A 20056-nucleotide genomic window follows, 5' to 3' on the forward strand; every position below is an offset into this window, starting at 1 on the left:
TGGTCCTCAAGGGATGCAGTTAAAATCCCGGCGGTCGGGATCCCGGCGTTCAGAATCCCGACGCCGGAATCCCGACCGCCGAAATCCCGACACTTTCTCCCTCTGTGGGTGTCCACGACACCCCTGGAGGGAGAATAAATTAGCGTGCCGAGCGTAGCGAGCGCAGCGAGCCCGCAAGGGGGGGCGATCCACGTCCCCCCCCTTGTCGGGATTTCGGCGGTCGGGATTCCGGCGTATGGAATTTTGAATGCCGGGGTCCCGACCACTGGTATTTCATACTGAATCCGGTCCTCAAGGCACATTTAAGGAGGAATTCAATTGCTAACAGGGCTATTCAATTGTAGGTGTTGGGATTTCACCTCGCACCTCGAGGACCATGGTTGGGAATGCCTGGTCCTGAGTGTATCCAGTACAACACCTGCACAAAGGCCCTTATTCTGGTTCACTCGCAAAGGCATATTCCTTCTCAAATGGACAAGATCATGTGCACTGCAGGTGGGGTAGATGTAACTTGTGCAGAGAGAATTAGATTTGGGTGGGGTTTTACTTCGAAGTGAGATCTATTGCAGTGTAAAAATAAAGCAGTCAGTATTTTCCCTGAACAGAAACAAAGTAACTTCCAAATCTAAATCTCTCTGCACATGTTACATCTGACCCCCCCCCCCCCCCCCCGTCCATTTGAGAATGACTTTGCCTTTGTGAGTGAACCAGAATAACCCCCAATATACCCAAGTTTGGATGGACTGTGAACACATGACACACTTATTGTGCACGCTTTGTCATGTGCTCCGTTTGCGCTGGGGGTGAACAATGTAGATCTCAGATGATAATATATTAACAGTACCTGTCTGTAAGGGGCAAATGTTACTCACTTTTCTGTATACAGCAGCCATGAGGGTAGTGCGGACCCTCATGCCCAGCACGAAGCAGCCCTGGAAATACTGCTGCAGGCACAGCGACTGAATTAATGCAGCAACAAGCAGCAGAACCGCATAGAGATAGCCTTTCCACATATGCTCCGACGGGTTAGCCGTGAATGACACCATCGCTCTGCAGGGTAACAACAATAAGAAAACACATTGACGTCATTAAGCCGTTCACAGATTATATCTATATATAAACAGCAGGACGACCACTTTTATGAGTGACATATTTCTATGACACTGTTGTCCTAACATCATATACCAAATTAAAGGTCTTGGTCCATATATTTACAGAGAAACATTGGCAATGTAACTGGTTGATTTTTCTTTCAAAGTTACAGTATGTTTCAAAACGTTGGGCTGCCATTTACAATGCATCACCATTGTGCTCTGGAAAGGTTACAGTTGAACTCCCACACAGGGAGAGTTCAACAACTGTCACATGTTCCAGAGCACAATGGTGAAGTATTGGACATTTTCACTTTTACTGGTGAAATGAGTGCCTGATGTGAAAGCATTATAAAAAATACTAAATCAAAGTCTTACTTTAAGATTTGCGGGTTGACGAACACCAGCACATCATGGATAAGTTTAAAGAACGCAGACTTGAGTAGGATACTGGAGAAGATTTTAATCAGGATCTTAAATAGCCAGGACTTGGGGAAATCTTTACTGGTTCCTGATATAGATTCTTTTTTCTTTTTCTTGTTATCCTGTAAGGAACAAATACTGTACTGTAGATAATGGTGATCCTACACATTGCCACTACCCTATTGCATAATGCATAACTACCAACGCACCCCGGCAAAACCCGGACAAAATAAAACCAATACCCATTCTGCCAAGACTATGCCAAGACTACTCTGCTCGCTATATAGCGAGTTCGCCCCCATCTCGATGGCTTTGGTGACGCATAGTCGCCGAGCCCAGGCTTGCTCCTTCCTGGGTCTGAGAAATCAGGAAGTGTGTTATGGCCTATGCACAGTGGAGGTGGCCATTTTATATTCTGTATCTCCATTGATCTTGGCCCCTATAGCAACCAATAAGATTCTGTCTATTAAATGATAGAATGTGATTGGTTGCTATGGGCAACACCATCACTTTTCTTTTTCAGAAACTTTAGTAAATTTACTCCTAGGTTTCCTCATGGATTGTCAAGCATGATAAAGACCAAAAACACATGTCCAAAAGCACAAAGAATGGCTGAAAAGGGACATTAATGGACTGTTTATAACTGGTGATCATCGAGTTCTGGTCCAAACACAATTCGCAATCTGCCAATAGGAAAAGGAATCCAGCAAACATTCAAGAGCTTCAACAAACTCTGAAGGAAGAGTGGGAGTGGCTACCTGATGACAGTGGGAGGGGCTACCTGCAGACAGTGGGAGGGGCTACCTGCAGACAGTTGCAAGAAGCTTATAGATGGCTACAAGAAATATTTGGAGGCAGTCATTGTCGCCAAATTTTAAGGAGTGGTGCCTTTAACACTGTTCAGGTCATATATATTTTTATTTAATGCGACATTAATACGTGTAAATTAAATAGGATTTTTTGGGGGGATCATAACTTTGGACGAGTTTAGTATAGAAGATCTACAGTAAGCGGATAGTCATTAGGTTGACATCATATGGTCAACATTAATTGGGTCAACAGGAAGACAGTGCATAAGGTCAAAAGGTATATATATATATATATATATATATATATATATATATATATATATATATATATATATATATATATATATATATAAGCTGACAGCCAGGGGTAAAAACAGGATTTTTGTGGGGGATTTAAAAAAAATGCCACATATTTACAATATTACAAAGCCCCACCTCTCGTGGGTATATTGGGAGGAGGCGGGCCTAAAATAATACGATTCTATTGGCTCCCCACTGACCAATTGCTGTAAAGGGGTGGAGCTTTGCAGTATCATGCTTGCTTGTCCCTCCCTAAGGAACATAAAGCTGCTGCATGAGTACAGCTACTCACCCCAACCAGCACATCCTGGCTCTGGGCCTTGCTCAGCCCGTTCATTTCATAGGTGTTGTACTGCAGCTTCTTCTTATTTCGACGCTTCTCCAGCGCCTTCTTTGCTTTGGTGACTTCTGTCTTCATTTGTTTCTCGAATGCGTCATATGTAGTTTTAGTTTCATCCTCTTTCTTTAAATCCCAGAGGTCGTCCATGACTAAAGGGTGCTTGTATCCTTTCCAGACAAGGCTGCAAAATAACTCCTATCATGTATATGTCTCGTATACAGGCACAGTGTGATATTATGGGGCCCATTTATCAACGAGATGATAAAATGTGTTGTGTATGATAAATGGTGCTCCAGCTCACAACTGTCATTTTTCAACTACATGAAGGGTTGGGGCTGAATACATGGCAGTTAGGAGCTGATAAATGAGCCCCCATATGTTTACATGGTCAGTTGATTAAGGGATTGCATTGTGTACCCTATATCATACTTAATTACTTTTCAGTGCTCGTCTTGGAATAATCCTGGAGAAATCTTGACATTGATTGACAATTTGGGGGCAGAGCGGACGCTGATGTCATTAAGCTCTGCCCCCATTTCAGTCAAATGCTGTGATTTGCGGCTCTTTGGAGAGGGGGCGGGACTAAAATGAGGAGAAATTATGCGATTTGTGATATTTCAGCCCCGCCCCCTCCCTGAGCTGCCGCGAATGCTTGCATTAAAACTGTGTGGCAGAGGGCAATGCGTGGTGGTGCAGGGAGAAGCCCGGGGTCCAAGGAAAGAAAATAAGTGGGTGATAAAATGGAAAGTTTATCACCAACCAATCAGCTCCTACCTTTCATTTTCCAAACGCAACCTGTGAAAGGGCAGTTAGGAGCTGATTGGCTGGTGGTTTATCACTCTCCATTTTATCACTTTTTAAACTTAGTACATCTGGCCCTAAGGTTTAATACATCCCTCCCCTAGTTATGAAGTAAACATGATGTAAAATGACTTTCCATGTAAATACACACGTAGAAAGGAATGGCCTTACCTTTCATACCAGGTGAAGGTGATTCTACTTAGAAAAGATGCCGTTAATTCTGGGTTCTAAACATAAAAGAAGTTTGCTTAAAATTTGAAATTGAAGAGAAACAGTATTTAAAAAAATATATATCTATTTCATAAAAAAAAATTCTATCGCCAGCCCCCACCAGCGGCCGGCTCTCGCCAGGGGCACGCGTGCACGAGACACTCGTGCGTGCCCCGTGGCTACGGTGCTTTCACTGCCGCCCGCCGACCCCCCTCGGTGCCCCCCGCCATCCCCCCTATCCCTGCCCATCTCCCTGAAGTGGAGACGGGCAGGGACCCACAGCGGCGCCGTCCGGAAACTGGGACGCGTGTGCGTGTGAGACGCAAGCGCGTCCAAGTCAGATGGAGCGCCTCTGCGCCGGCGCTCACCAGTGCAGGCATGCCGGCGATCCCCGGCCAAGAACCAGAGGCGCTCCATCTGTAGGCTACTTCAGTATCACATATAAAGCTGCTCTGCTCCAAAATGGAACACAGCTCTCGGAGATGGGAACGGGTCATTAGATCAACAGTTAAAAGGTCAACCACTATTGGTCGACAGTAAAAAAAAAAGGTCGACACGTGATAAAACGTTGACATGCCTTAGGTCGACACAAGCAAGCAAGGTCAGCATGAAAAAGTTTGTCATGGTGAAAGGTCGACATGAGTTTTTCAAGTTGTTTTGAGTATCTATGTTGACATAGGTCGACATGGACACCATATAAGTGAACCGGGTCCCCTCGCATTGCTTGCTGCACTCGCCATGCTATGTCCACTGGGATGGTAAAGTATGAACAAGTCGGTTAAAAAAATCATGAAAAACTAATGTTGACATTTTTCGTGTCAACTTTTTAATTGTGTTGACATTTTGACCATATCAACATAATGCATGGTGACTTTTTGATGTGTCGACCTTTTGAGTGTCTACCAATAGGAGTTGACATGGTAGGGAGAATAAACGACATGGTGCTGTATTGTCTTCCTGTGATTGGGCAAGATGTATCAAAGTTTTAAGAAAGGCAAAGTGAATTAACCAATCAGCTTCTGTCATTTTACAGTACAAAATGAGACATTTGGAAGCTGATTGGTTGGTACTTTATCTCTCGCCAAGATTTGATACTGATCTCCTCAATTGTGTTAATAAAACAACTTGGCCAAACCACCCCAATGTCACGCCATGTATTCATGTGTTACAGGGGGATGCAGTTACAATCCCGGCGGTCGGGATCCCGGCGTTCAGAATCCCGACGCCGGAATCCCGACCGCCGAAATGCTGACACATTCTCCCTCCGTGGGTGTCCACGACACCCCTGGAGGGAGAATAAATTAGTGTGCCGAGCGTAGCGAGGCAACGGGCCCGCTGCGTGGCGAGCGCAGCGAGCCGGCAAGGGGGGGTGATCCACGTCCCCCCCTTGTCGGCATTTCGGCTGTCGGGATTCCAGCGTCGGGATTCTGAACGCCGGGATCCTGACCGTCGGGATTCAGTACTGAATCCGTTACAGGCTCCATAAGAGAAAATATATGACGTTACCCTGCTCATGTATTTGCCGTACTGTAGTCCCCCTCCCCAATTATGTATGTATGGCTACCATGGGATAACTTTGCTGGTCTTACCTTCCTTGTGATCTCATTTGATTCTGAGATGGAGGAGACGATAATTATAATAATTTGGAGACCATATGAGATGAAAAACAAGCAGAATCGGGGGAGGTCAGGAATATCTCTCTAAAAAAAAAACAAAAAAAAAACAAAGGGAAAACTATATAAGAACAATGAGAACAGGTCACAAGATGTGAGCAGGGGGCTAATTCATGTTTGCTTGCCCTTGCCTACGCAGCTGCAAAATGCTAATGGCAAAGTCCTTTGCAACTGTGTACCCTAAAGCTGGGTACATACTAACAGATATACCAGCGTATTCTTCATACACGCTGCCCAATCTGTTGGGGCTGACTTCACAAATGGGCGGGCGCATCCGCACTTAGCTGTCAATCACCGGTGGATTCCGGCGCGCCTGTACAGGCAGTTGGAGGATCGCCCGTATACACAGTACGATGTTGCACAGCTGATGCAATATATCTGTGAATGACGGCATTCACAAATATATCAATGGTACACACCGGCCAATCGTGCATCGATATATCGGCCGTTCAATTGAAAGGCCGATATATCGGCCAGTGTGTGCGCATCTTTATAAACAGCACCTATGCCATAATTTATCTTGCCTCTGGGCAACTGGGACAAACTTACGCCACTGTATGGTCACTCAGCCACAGGGACTTTAAAACAGCAATGGCCAAACTGTGGCCCTCCAGCTGTTGTGAAACTACACATCCCAGCATGCCTTGCCATAGTTTTAGCATTCCCTACAAGCAAAAACGTTGGCAAGGCATGATGGGACTTGTAGTTTCACAACAGCTGGAGGGCCATAGTTTGGACATGCTTTGATTGGTACCTTTTCTTCTATACACTGCTTGTGGATATTCTCTGAGCAACATTAAACTGTATCGTCCCATCATGTTGATATTTCATCTTCCATGGTATCATCGTTCCATCTACTTTATGCCTTGATGGACTTCTGCCCCTTGATCATTTTGGCTCCAAGGTTTTCAGGAAAGTATTTTAAGTTGTTATTCAGAAGAGATACAGATTCAAGCTCACTGAACATCCTAATGTTTTGTATTTTTCTAGAACGTTTGCGACTATTTGCTTGTAGTTGGGAACTTTGAAGTCCCCCAAACACTTCTTTACAACTTCCTTAAAAGCATTTAAAGACTCTCTTTTAACAGTTTCCATTTTTATTTTCAAACTTGTTGTCTGTTAGGATAAGACGAAACGTGTCAGAGGCTTGGTCTAGTGGGCGCTGGATTGTTATCTCATTTCAGTGCAGAACACTGGCATTGTTACATCTGCCAATCGGAATTTTATCCATCTGTTATTGCTGTCGGCACCACTGGTAAATGAAGGTTTAGGTAAGACCTGAGCCCTTCCCTTGGGTCAGCACCTGTGATCTTTCTGCCTCCTTACAGCCTTCTTGACTGATAGTAACATTTTTCGGCATTAATAGCAAATACCAGCCATATATTATACTTACTCCTCCAGGGTCCTGCAGTGGAGTCTCTGCACTGCAGACAGAAATCACTTGAAAAATGTCCGCCGGGCTAGAGTTTGCTGAAGTTGGCAGACGATCTTGATCTTGAACATTTTAATAAAGTGGCAATAATTTACAAGGCATGTTTTTGGAAAAAAGTTCAGACAGCATCCCGCACAGCCGCTGAGCCCGGAGGCTATGACATTTGGCCTTACAGGACCATTATAAGATTATTTGTTTTTGTATCTACAGTATACAGCATTAAAAAATTAATGGATAGTGAAAGTAAATTTAAATTATATGGGAAAATGGGTATGTCGTGGAATTAATTTCCTTTTTTTTTTTGTACATGTATTTTGACTGAAATCCGCAGCTAGAAATCTATGGAAAAATCCTGCGCACATTTTTCTATATAGCGGTCTCTAATAATGTTTCTTACTTCAACCACACGTTTTGAAACATATATCGTTATTAAAATCAAGGACAAAAGAGTTTTCATTCTTACCTTCAGCGCTTCCCGAATTAACGATTGAAACGGGAAAACCCCACAAACGATAGACAGGGTCCAGAAGAGAAAGAGAGATCCAGAATCCGGGCGGATGCAGTAACGCCGAGCATGGTGAATTAGTAGCACCATGATCTGATTGGGAGAAAGAGGTCCAACAAGGAGTCATATTACTAGAATTCCCAAGAAACTCTATTATATGGAACATTCTGTAAATATGTTCTGATAATAATAGTTGAGGCCTAAAAAGAACACATGTTTATTAAAATAAAATGACTGAATAAAGCATTTACATTTACTGTCAAGCTGGCCACCCATTTGGCCATATATTATGTTGACCACCTGGCCACCCACTTGGCCATATATTATGATGACCTGCTGGCCACCCACTGGGCCATATATTATGATGACCACCTGGCCACCCACTTGGCCATATATTAGGATGACCACCTGGCCACCCACTTGGCCATATATTATGTTGACCACCTGGCCACCCACTGGGCCATATATTATGATGACCACCTGGCCACATATTATGATGACCACCTGGCCACCCACTTGGCCATATATTATGATGATCACCTGGCCACCCACTTGGCCATATATTATGATGATCACCTGGCCACCCACTTGGCCATATATTATGATGACCACCTGGCCACCCACTTGGCCATATATTATGATGATCACCTGGCCACCCACTTGGATATATATTATGACCAGCTGGCTGCCCGCTGGGCCATATATTATGATGACCAGCTAACCACCCACTTGGCCATATATTATGATGACCACCTGGCCACCCACTTGGCCATATATTATGATGACCTGCTGGCCACCCACTTGGCCATATATTATGATGACCAGCTAACCACCCACTTGGCCATATATTATGATGACCTGCTGGCCACCCACTTGGCCATATATTATGATGACCAGCTGTCCGCCCACACGGCTATATATTATGATGACCTGCTGGCCACCCACTTGGCCATATATTATGATGACCAGCTGGCCGCCCACTTGGCTATATATTATGATGACTATCTAACCACCCACTTGGCCATATATTATGATGACCAGCTGGCCACCCACTTGGCCATATATTATGATGATCACCTGGCCACCCACTTGGCCATATATTATGATGACCACCTGGCCACCCACTTGGATATATAATATGATGACCAGCTGGCCGCCCGCTGGGCCATATATTATGTTGACCAGCTGGCCACCCACTTGGCTATATATTATGATGACTATCTAACCACCCACTTGTCCATATATTATGATGACCAGCTGGCCACCCACTTAGCCATATATTATGATGACCTGCTGGCCACCCACTTGGCCATATATTATGATGATCACCTGGCCACCCACTTGGCCATATATTATGTTGACCAGCTGGCCACCCACTTGGCCATATATTATGATGACCTGCTGGCCACCCACTTGGCCATATATTATGATGACCTGCTGGCCACCCACTTGGCCATATATTATGATGACCTGCTGGCCACCCACTTGGCCATATATTATGATGACCAGCTAACCACCCACTTGGCCATATATTATGATGACCAGCTGGCCGCCCGCTGGGCCATATATTATGATGACCACCTGGCCACCCACTTGGCCATATATTATGATGACCACCTGGCCACCCACTTGGATATATATTATGATGACCAGCTGGCCGCCCGCTGGGCCATATATTATGATGACCAGCTAACCACCCACTTGGCCATATATTATGTTGACCAGCTGGCCACCCACTTGGCTATATATTATGATGACTATCTAACCACCCACTTGGCCATATATTATGATGACCAGCTGGCCACCCACTTGGCCATATATTATGATGACCTGCTGGCCACCCACTGGGCCATATATTATGATGACCACCTGGCCACCCACTTGGCCATATATTATGATGACCACCTGGCCACCCACTTGGCCATATATTATGATGATCACCTGGCCACCCACTTGGCCATATATTATGATGATCACCTGGCCACCCACTTGGCCATATATTATGATGACCACCTGGCCACCCACTTGGCCATATATTATGATGATCACCTGGCCACCCACTTGGATATATATTATGACCAGCTGGCTGCCCGCTGGGCCATATATTATGATGACCAGCTAACCACCCACTTGGCCATATATTATGATGACCACCTGGCCACCCACTTGGCCATATATTATGATGACCTGCTGGCCACCCAATTGGCCATATATTATGATGACCAGCTAACCACCCACTTGGCCATATATTATGATGACCTGCTGGCCACCCACTTGGCCATATATTATGATGACCAGCTGGCCGCCCACACGGCTATATATTATGATGACCTGCTGGCCACCCACTTGGCCATATATTATGATGACCAGCTGGCCGCCCACTTGGCTATATATTATGATGACTATCTAACCACCCACTTGGCCATATATTATGATGACCAGCTGGCCACCCACTTGGCCATATATTATGATGATCACCTGGCCACCCACTTGGCCATATATTATGATGACCACCTGGCCACCCACTTGGATATATAATATGATGACCAGCTGGCCGCCCGCTGGGCCATATATTATGTTGACCAGCTGGCCACCCACTTGGCTATATATTATGATGACTATCTAACCACCCACTTGTCCATATATTATGATGACCAGCTGGCCACCCACTTAGCCATATATTATGATGACCTGCTGGCCACCCACTTGGCCATATATTATGATGATCACCTGGCCACCCACTTGGCCATATATTATGTTGACCAGCTGGCCACCCACTTGGCCATATATTATGATGACCTGCTGGCCACTCACTTGGCCATATATTATGATGACCTGCTGGCCACCCACTTGGCCATATATTATGATGACCTGCTGGCCACCCACTTGGCCATATATTATGATGACCAGCTAACCACCCACTTGGCCATATATTATGATGACCAGCTGGCCGCCCGCTGGGCCATATATTATGATGACCACCTGGCCACCCACTTGGCCATATATTATGATGACCACCTGGCCACCCACTTGGATATATATTATGATGACCAGCTGGCCGCCCGCTGGGCCATATATTATGATGACCAGCTAACCACCCACTTGGCCATATATTATGTTGACCAGCTGGCCACCCACTTGGCTATATATTATGATGACTATCTAACCACCCACTTGGCCATATATTATGATGACCAGCTGGCCACCCACTTGGCCATATATTATGATGATCACCTGGCCACCCACTTGGCCATATATTATGATGACCTGCTGGCCACCCACTTGGCCATATATTATGATGACCAGCTGGCCGCCCACTTGGCCATATATTATAATGACCACCCCTATGGCCATATATTGACAACCAGATGACCGCCTGCTTGGCCGTGTAGTATAAGTATTAAAATTGTACTTCTGTTTTCCTCGCAAAATAATACAAATTTTGCCGGGATTTTTTGTATTGGGGAGACTTTGTGGCTGCCACACACCAACATGGCACTGACCACACCTATACATCTCTAACCACACCAACTCAGTAGTCACACCTGCTCCACTTCTCACAATAGCCCATTATTCATTTTCAGCCCCGGGGCCATGTGGCCCTAAATCCAGCTCCTCTTATTACAGAGCTGTTGCACAAACTCCTGAACTGCAGCCTCTCCTCATTGGTTACTTGTGTTACTGCATCTTACCCATGTAACAGTGTGCAGGGGCGGATTAATGTACAGTACAGCGGGTACGATTTTCTCAGGATAAGTGGCCGATTGTTCTTGAACATGTTCCCAAACGGTGATGCCAATTTCAGCAACCGATGTAAAGAAAAGTAACAAGGTGAAGAACTGTGAAAGAGAAAAATCAATTTAATCGTTAAATGTTACTTATGAACCAGTGTGTGTGTATATATATATAAATAGAGAGAGAGAGAGAGATGAGAGAGAGAAAGAGAGGACTGTGGTACCACAGGAGAAACACTGAATAAGGTTGGTGATACCCAATCAGTGCTCTGAACCCGTACAGGGGAGGAGCTTGTGCAGACCTGTAATGACAGAGCGACTCACCTGCTTGGCCAGGTAAAGTTTGGTGATGGGGGATTTCGCTTTCTCCGATTTGCACCAGTTGAGGAGTTGCCATGGAGCGAAGAGCCAAAAGAATATCAGAGGGATCCAGACGAGGACAGTTTGTTGGAAGCATACTGGCAAATCTGGGTCTGCCCTATCCAGGAAGGACGAATTCTGCATGCAGAACATATTGGACACACATTTCACGCTTTGCACATAGGTAGAATTTACAAATATTTAAAGCAAAAATGAAAAACAGACCATTTGATTTCGCGAAGAGGTTTGGCGACAGTTCTATGTTACTATCATAGCCAGCCCTAGGCATAGGCAAACTAGGCAGGCCGCTCATACAATTGAGCCAGCAGCACAGGATCACCAGTGTAGTGGGCAGAGACAGTGGGGGCAGTGGCGGGCAGTAACAAAAATCCCCACCTTCCCTGGAGGGCTGCTGTCCATGCCAAGCCGCAGCAGGTCCTCCTCCCATGGGCCTTTGCGGAGTCCAGCAGAATGAAATTTCACTGACTGACTCCCTGGGGGAAGGTTGTACCATAGTAACAAAATAATAGTAATACTGTGTAGGCAGCATTAATGTGTGGCATTATGTGTATAAGGGCATTACTAATGTGTGCTATAATGTGCAAGGAGCATTACTGTGTGGTATGTGTATAAGGGTTACTATTACTGTGTGGCATTAGGTGCCACAGTATAAGGTGCACTTCTGTGTGGTGTAACTTGTATAAAAGGCACTACTGCGTGATGCAATGTGAATAAGGAGCAACACAGTGTGGTGTAATGTGAATAAGGAGCAACACAGTTGTCAAAAAAAATTCATATAAACAATGAAAATATGCCGTTAAAAAGAATGTGGCTGTTGCCTACAGTCCATACAGTACCGTACTATGCATGATTGACCAGCTGGATTTTTGTGCCTGGCTGATTCCGTTCCTAATATGCCTACTTACCTACCCTTTCGGAATGGCCGGAGGGTCCTGAAAATCAGGTCCCCCTCCCAGCTTCCCAGAAGGGTGGTCAAGACTCCCAAAATTAGCAGTGCCCCTGCATTTATCCCTCGCACCCCCTCCCTCTGCCGATCAAATGCTGGCACATTTGTGGCTCTTTGGGGGAGGGGCTAAAATGATGCAAATTTCATCATTTAGAACCACCTCCCTCCCATAAGAGCCGCGAATCTTGGCATTTACCAGAATGAGTGTGTGGCTTAATGGATGACAAGCCCCACCCCCAGAAACCGCTGCTGAGAGATGCCCGGAGAGGAGACCCTCAAAGTAGGCAAGTATGCCATTATTCCTCACTTGATGGTGTGCCGCAATGATAATGAAGTTTTTCCAACTGTAGTGGTTTAATCGAGGATGCAGTTTTTGGAGTAAAAGAATGGAGATGGAATTTGCTTGTGAATGGTAATGTTGCTGCTAAACCTGATACATTACCATTCCCAAGTGAATTCCAGCTCCATCTTTTGGTTCCAAAAACAGCATCCTCCATTAATCCACTACAGTTGAAAAAGCGTCATCCTCATTGAGGCACAGCACCAATTGAAGCATAACAGGAACGGACTCAGCTGGTGAATCACACACAATACGGTACAGTATGGACGCTAGTCACCGGTCACATCCTTTGTAACGGCATATGTTATACTTGTAGCATTTTCATGGTTTATATGCATTCTTTGTGATATTATTTTCCCTATATATGTTTTTATGAATATGTACATTCAATTTTCACAATATTTCCATAAACCACCAACTGTCGGCAAACGTTGGGTCTAGAAAAACTGCAAAAAAACATGTTGACATCTCGACTGTCGAACTAATGCTTGTGTCAACCTAATGACCCTGTCAACCTAAAGTCACGTTGACCTTTTACAGGTGTCGACCTAAGCCCTGTCGACCTACAGTGGTCGACCCAATGCATGTCAACTAAGTGACAGTATACCCATGAAATAGTATAAATATCCCCGACTCCCTGAAGAATCTAGCAATCTCCCTGACTCCCTAAAAAGTCTAGCAATCTCCCCAACTCTCTGAAGAGTCTAGCAATCTCCCCGACGCCCTGAAGAGTCTAGCAATCTTCTTGACTCCCTGAAGAGTCTAGCAAGCTCCCTGACTCCCTGAAGAGTCTAGCAATCTCCCCGACTCCGTGAAGAGTCTAGCAATCTCCTTGACTCCCTGAAGAGTCTAGCAATCTCCCCAACTCCCTGAAGAGTCTAGCAATCTCCCCGACTCCCTGAAGATTCTAGGAATCGCCCTGATTTCACCAAACCCATGTTATGCAGCTGTTACATTTTTTGGGGGGGGGAAAAGAAATCAGAGATTCATACCTTCACTAGTAAGCCCACTCAAAGCAAATGCTTCCAAAGCTAGTCTTCTTCCTTGTGATTGCCTCTGTGTTTGTGTATGTGTGAGAGAGAAAGAGGTGTAGTTTCACTCGCTGGCAACAGATGTGTGTTTCAGAGTGTTTCAGAGACAAACAAACGGACACTAGACCTATATATATATAGATGATGCACAGAAAGGGAAGGTGTATTACAGGAGTGCGCACAGCAGCTGGTCTGTAGAATTCCTATATAGGGTTCACCTTAACCCCTAACACCAATAGCAACACAAAAAGAATGTAGGAACTACTTAACCAGCGTTTGCTGAATTCAATTTCAGGAAAGCCACAAAATCCTCAGTCCCATGTAATGAACAATCATGTAGGGAATAAGGAAAGATGAATATAGTGACGTACAGTTTTTAATCACATCACTACATATACAATCAGGCACAAAATGACACAAATTCATAAAAAACAAACTGGTATAAAATGACAGGTACTCCTCCTCCCGCTGACCAACGCGTTTCGATTTACACTGAAGAAAGATTCAGTGTGAATCGAAACACGTTGGTCAGCGGGAGGTGGAGTATGAGTGGTGTCGGCTTTGGGAGTCCTGAGGGTGGTGTTTGCCCCTGTTACATACATAAGCACTATTAGAACTGCTTGTCAGTTCTCTCATACTGGTAATTAACCACGAATTCCACCCTGCTCAAACCTGTCATTTTACCCCATTTTGTTTTTTATGAATTTGTGTCATTTTGTGTTGCTATATATATATATATATATATATATATATATATATATATATATATATAGAGAGATTTTGCAGTTCCGCACTCCCAGCCAGCTTTGAAAAACAGCAATTGACGTCTTCACAGCATGAGGGTCAGGATACACTGACACTGTTTCCCCGTGTTCCTTATAAAGCACAGGTTACTAATTGTATCAAGCTCAGCTGTGTTCAGCTGGTACGAGTGCCTGTGTGTCTCAACACTAGGCGCATCATGTGATTACAACGTGCCATGTGATTGGCTATTAGCGGCAGTTCATCGCAAAAACAAAATGGCTGTGCGTTCCAGACGCTTTCCGGTGCGTTCCACCGGTTTTTCGCTGTCTGCAGATATTTTATACAAGTGCAGGTGTGGGTATGCAGCTACATACATAGCGCTAGGCATATCCTAAAGAGAAGGGGCATAAGAAGTATATCAAATCGCACTATAGCCCACAAAAAACGGAGCCAGACAGCTCCTTGTGCACAGTATAAAGATGGCCGTGCGTGTCAGCTAGCGATTTTGCGTTCCAGCAACCTATAGCAAATTGTGCAGTGTCTTATATATAAGGAAAAACTGGGGGACAGTATCAGTTAACAGTTCCTAGGAATATACAGTAATATTATATAAATTTCTTCATGACATTATTTATAAAAAACGTCTTTATAGAAAAAAGACTAAAAATAAGGATACAGATAATACAGGACTTGTCTATTATGAATCCTAATAGGAGGAAAACAATTTTTTAAATTCTCCATTTTCTATACAATGCAATTCATTCATTTAAATATACAAATTATCATGAGGAGTTAATTCACTCAGTTGATCTCGCCCAAGTGCAACATGACTCGTACTTGGATATATGCAGAAGAATTTTTTATATATATATAAACATGCACTTATATATCATTGAGAGAATAGATAATAAATCGATACATAAGGGTGATTAAAGCAGAAGAAAAATAGAAAAAATAGAAAAATAGGGGGGATGTACTTATGGTCCGTACCACCCACTACACCACGACATCATTGATCACCACAAAGTTTGATATAAATTTACAAAAAAAGGGGGATAGTACGTATCAAAGAAAACAATTGAGTGGGTTGTTTTCGTTTAAGCCCCTTGGGGCTACCGTATCAAGATCGAATATCCATCGAGCTTCCAGTTGTTTTAAAGTCTTAACCCTGTCACCACCTCTTGGGGGTGCAGGAACGTGGTCAATAAGCATAGATTTAATGGTTGCCACCTGGTGTCCAAATTCCAAGCAATGTTTGGCAACCGGTTTGTCTGTTGCACCCGTTTCAAGGGCAAGCCGAATGGTATAGCGGTGGTTTGCCATCCGCTCTCGAAATGGTCGTGTCGTCATCCCCACGTAGTATGATCCGCATGGGCATAAGGGAGCATTTGGTGGCTAATCAACACACGCAGCCCCCCATTGAATTCATTATGTCATTAACGGAATTAGTTCTTACAAAGAACCACTTCATGTACGGTGCCGAACACTTTTTACAAGTGAACGGCACCGCCATGGGGTCGAACCTGGCGCCCGCATACGCCAACTTGTATATGGCCAACTATGAGAAGAAGTACATTGTTTCGCCTTATGGCGATAAATTATTATGTTATTTTCGTTTCATAGACGATATTTTTTTGATTTGGTCAGGAACAAGAGAGACTTTTTTGGGGATGATACAGGGTCTTAACCTAGTACCAGAGCCTATCCGCTTCACCCACACCATTGATCACCATACCATCACATTCCTAGACGTGGCAATTTTTAGAGATGGGAATGCACTGGGCTTCACGCTATACCGTAAGACGACCGATAGGAATACCCTACTTCAAGCAAGAAGCCAGCACCCAGTTCAACTCAAGGAGAGTTTGCCCATCTCTCAGTTTTTGAGGGTACTACGCACCAACTCCTCAATGGAATTGGCTACAGGGCAACTTGTAGAGATGCAAGAACGCTTTTTACAACGTGGGTACTCACCACAGATTATCCAGAGATGTCTCAACAAAGCCAGAGCCCACCACCTTAGCCCTAAAGAAATGCAGGATAAGGATGGCAGATTGGTACATGTCAATACATTTGACCATACAGCACATGAGGCCAAGGCAGTCTACAACAAGTATTGGCCATTACTCGAAAGCGACACATCGCTCAAATTGCGTAATTACCCCCCCCCCCCGATGATGGCATACCGCAAAAATGCAAATATCCAACAGATCCTTATGCGCCCAAACTTGAGACCAACAGCAAAGGGCACACAATGGCTACGTTCAGCCAAGCCGGGATGTGTGCGTTGTAAGGGGTGCACTACGTGTAATGCAATGTTAGCAGGAGACACAGTGGCACACCCGCACAGTGGGAAACGCTACAAAATTAAACATCGTCTAACCTGTATGTCAGCATTCATAATCTATATCCTGGTATGCCCATGCGGATCATACTACGTGGGGATGACGACACGACCATTTCGAGAGCGGATGGCAAACCACCGCTGTACCATTCGGCTTGCCCTTGAAACGGGTGCAACAGACAAACCGGTTGCCAAACATTGCTTGGAATTTGGACACCAGGTGGCAACCATTAAATCTATGCTTATTGACCACGTTCCTGCACCCCCAAGAGGTGGTGACAGGGTTAAGACTTTAAAACAACTGGAAGCTCGATGGATATTCGATCTTGATACGGTAGCCCCAAGGGGCTTAAACGAAAACAACCCACTCAATTGTTTTCTTTGATACGTACTATCCCCCTTTTTTTGTAAATTTATATCAAACTTTGTGGTGATCAATGATGTCGTGGTGTAGTGGGTGGTACGGACCATAAGTACATCCCCCCTATTTTTCTATTTTTTCTATTTTTCTTCTGCTTTAATCACCCTTATGTATCGATTTATTATCTATTCTCTCAATGATATATAAGTGCATGTTTATATATATATAAAAAATTCTTCTGCATATATCCAAGTACGAGTCATGTTGCACTTGGGCGAGATCAACTGAGTGAATTAACTCCTCATGATAATTTGTATATTTAAATGAATGAATTGCATTGTATAGAAAAAGGAGAATTTAAAAAATAGTTTTCCTCCTATTAGGATTCATAATAGACAAGTCCTGTATTATCTTTATCCTTATTTTTAGTCTTTTCTATAAAGACGTTTTTTATAAATAATGTCATGAAGAAATTTATATAATATTACTGTATATTCCTAGGAACTGTTAACTGATACTGTCCCCCAGTTTTTCCTTATATATAAGACACTGCACAATTTGCTATAGGTTGCTGGAACGCAAAATCGCTAGCTGACACGCACGGCCATCTTTATACTGTGCACAAGGAGCTGTCTGGCTCCGTTTTTTGTGGGCTATAGTGCGATTTGATATACTTCTTATGCCCCTTCTCTTTAGGATATGCCTAGCGCTATGTATGTAGCTGCATACCCACACCTGCACTTGTATAAAATATCTGCAGACAGCGAAAAACCGGTGGAACGCACCGGAAAGCGTCTGGAACGCACAGCCATTTTGTTTTTGCGATGAACTGCCGCTAATAGCCAATCACATGGCACGTTGTAATCACATGATGCGCCTAGTGTTGAGACACACAGGCACTCGTACCAGCTGAACACAGCTGAGCTTGATACAATTAGTAACCTGTGCTTTATAAGGAACACGGGGAAACAGTGTCAGTGTATCCTGACCCTCATGCTGTGAAGACGTCAATTGCTGTTTGTCTTGAGAAAGGCCACCTGGTGGCCGAAACGTAGACCTACACCCTCTTTTGTGACTGGTAATGTACCAATAAATTTTCCATGATGAGACGCTGGTGAGTGCCCTTATTGGATTCAATAGATCCTACCCTGCTCTATATATATATATATATATATATATATATATATATATATATATATATATATATATATATATATATAGATGATATGAGATCTGACCTATTTAGTATATTTTAAATAAGGTTTCTTGTGGCAACTTATATGGAACCACGTATAAAACACAATACATGAACAAGATCTTACTAGCTGCTTTGGGCATACCTCCCCACATTAGACAAAGGGGAGGCGGGACACTGGGGAATTTTTTTGGGGTGTGGCCTAGCGGCAAGGGTGTGTGTCCTATACTTGCAATGCTCCCACAAGGCCACGCCCCTGTTGCGCCGCTGTGGGAGCATGAAAAGAGCACAGTGTCTATTCACGGATGACAGAGGGGACTCACAACCGCACCAAGCCACCCCCCCCCCCCCCTTGGGACACCGCTAGCCCTGGGCTGGACGCGGGAACATTGCAAAAATTTGTGACGGTCCGTGAATAGCGGGACAGTTGGGGAGGTATGGGGCTGAGTTACATTTGGATGTGAGTCATTGTATGATACACCTCTCAGATGTAGCAGCCACGTCCGCACTTCTAGGTGTTAGCTTCACAATCTCCCTGACATGCTTTTTTCAAAATTAGACAAGACCTCAGCTCAATTTCAGCACTTGGACTCTCCTTCTTTAACTATTACTACTTACCAATGTCATGCTTTAGTAACCTGTAGTTTACTGATGTAACACTTTAGTGTATGTTCTCATTCCTTCCCGAGTAAACACTTTTCTGTGTCCTCCCTGTCTAGGGGAGAGAGCTGCACTGTGTGACACTCAGAGGTAGATGCTGAGGCATTGACTAGGGACCGCCACCGACCATCGATGCTTATAAATCATCAATGGTTTATGGCCAATGTCGAATAGTTTTGCTATCGATGGGGGAGAAAGAGATGGTTTCCCACCATCGATGTCAAGCTTAATTGAATAGTTTTGTTTTTGCTTTTTCCCCAAGGGGCCGGGACACGGAGCATAGCTCCGCCCCCAACACCCACAAAGCCCCGCCCTCTTATTCTGATTGGCCCACAGGCCAATCAATCAATGAAAATGGATGACCATCGATATGTAAAAATATCGATGGTCATCCATTGAATAGTAATACACTATCGATGGCCAGTTGCACTTTTGCCAAAGGCAACAATGGCCATCCCTAGCATCGACAGCTCTACCCTGATACAGGAAGGGGGTATGGTCAATGTGTGGAAGGTGTAGACAGAACCCTCCTTAAAAAATATAAAAAATTATATTCTACACACAGCTATTCTAGTGGGCTGGGAGTCTGGGACTGAGGGGTGTATGGGTGGTATTTCTCCCCATGCAGAGAAAGTAATACTGCTGCAGCTGCCTTTCTCCCCAGCCTAGCATACAGCAGTGTGAATGCATGCCATCACCAATGCATAGAGGTTATCATACATGATACATGTAGGCA

General features: G+C 44.3%; 1 protein-coding gene across 1 annotated transcript in view; it reads right to left on the minus strand.

The window, feature by feature from the left end:
• The window catches only part of ABCC2 (ATP binding cassette subfamily C member 2), a 57047-nt gene that overhangs the window by 30428 nt on the left and 6563 nt on the right, over positions 1-20056 (minus strand). The window contains 8 exon segments of the mRNA XM_083149545.1: positions 873-1050; positions 1470-1636; positions 2916-3144; positions 3936-3991; positions 5564-5674; positions 7543-7677; positions 11277-11423; positions 11643-11816. Of these exon segments, the coding sequence (XP_083005671.1) occupies positions 873-1050; positions 1470-1636; positions 2916-3144; positions 3936-3991; positions 5564-5674; positions 7543-7677; positions 11277-11423; positions 11643-11816 (1197 nt within the window).

Source organism: Crinia signifera, chromosome 6 (genome assembly GCF_055691185.1).
Source record: "Crinia signifera chromosome 6, ASM5569118v1, whole genome shotgun sequence".
Lineage (NCBI taxonomy): Eukaryota > Metazoa > Chordata > Amphibia > Anura > Myobatrachidae > Crinia > Crinia signifera.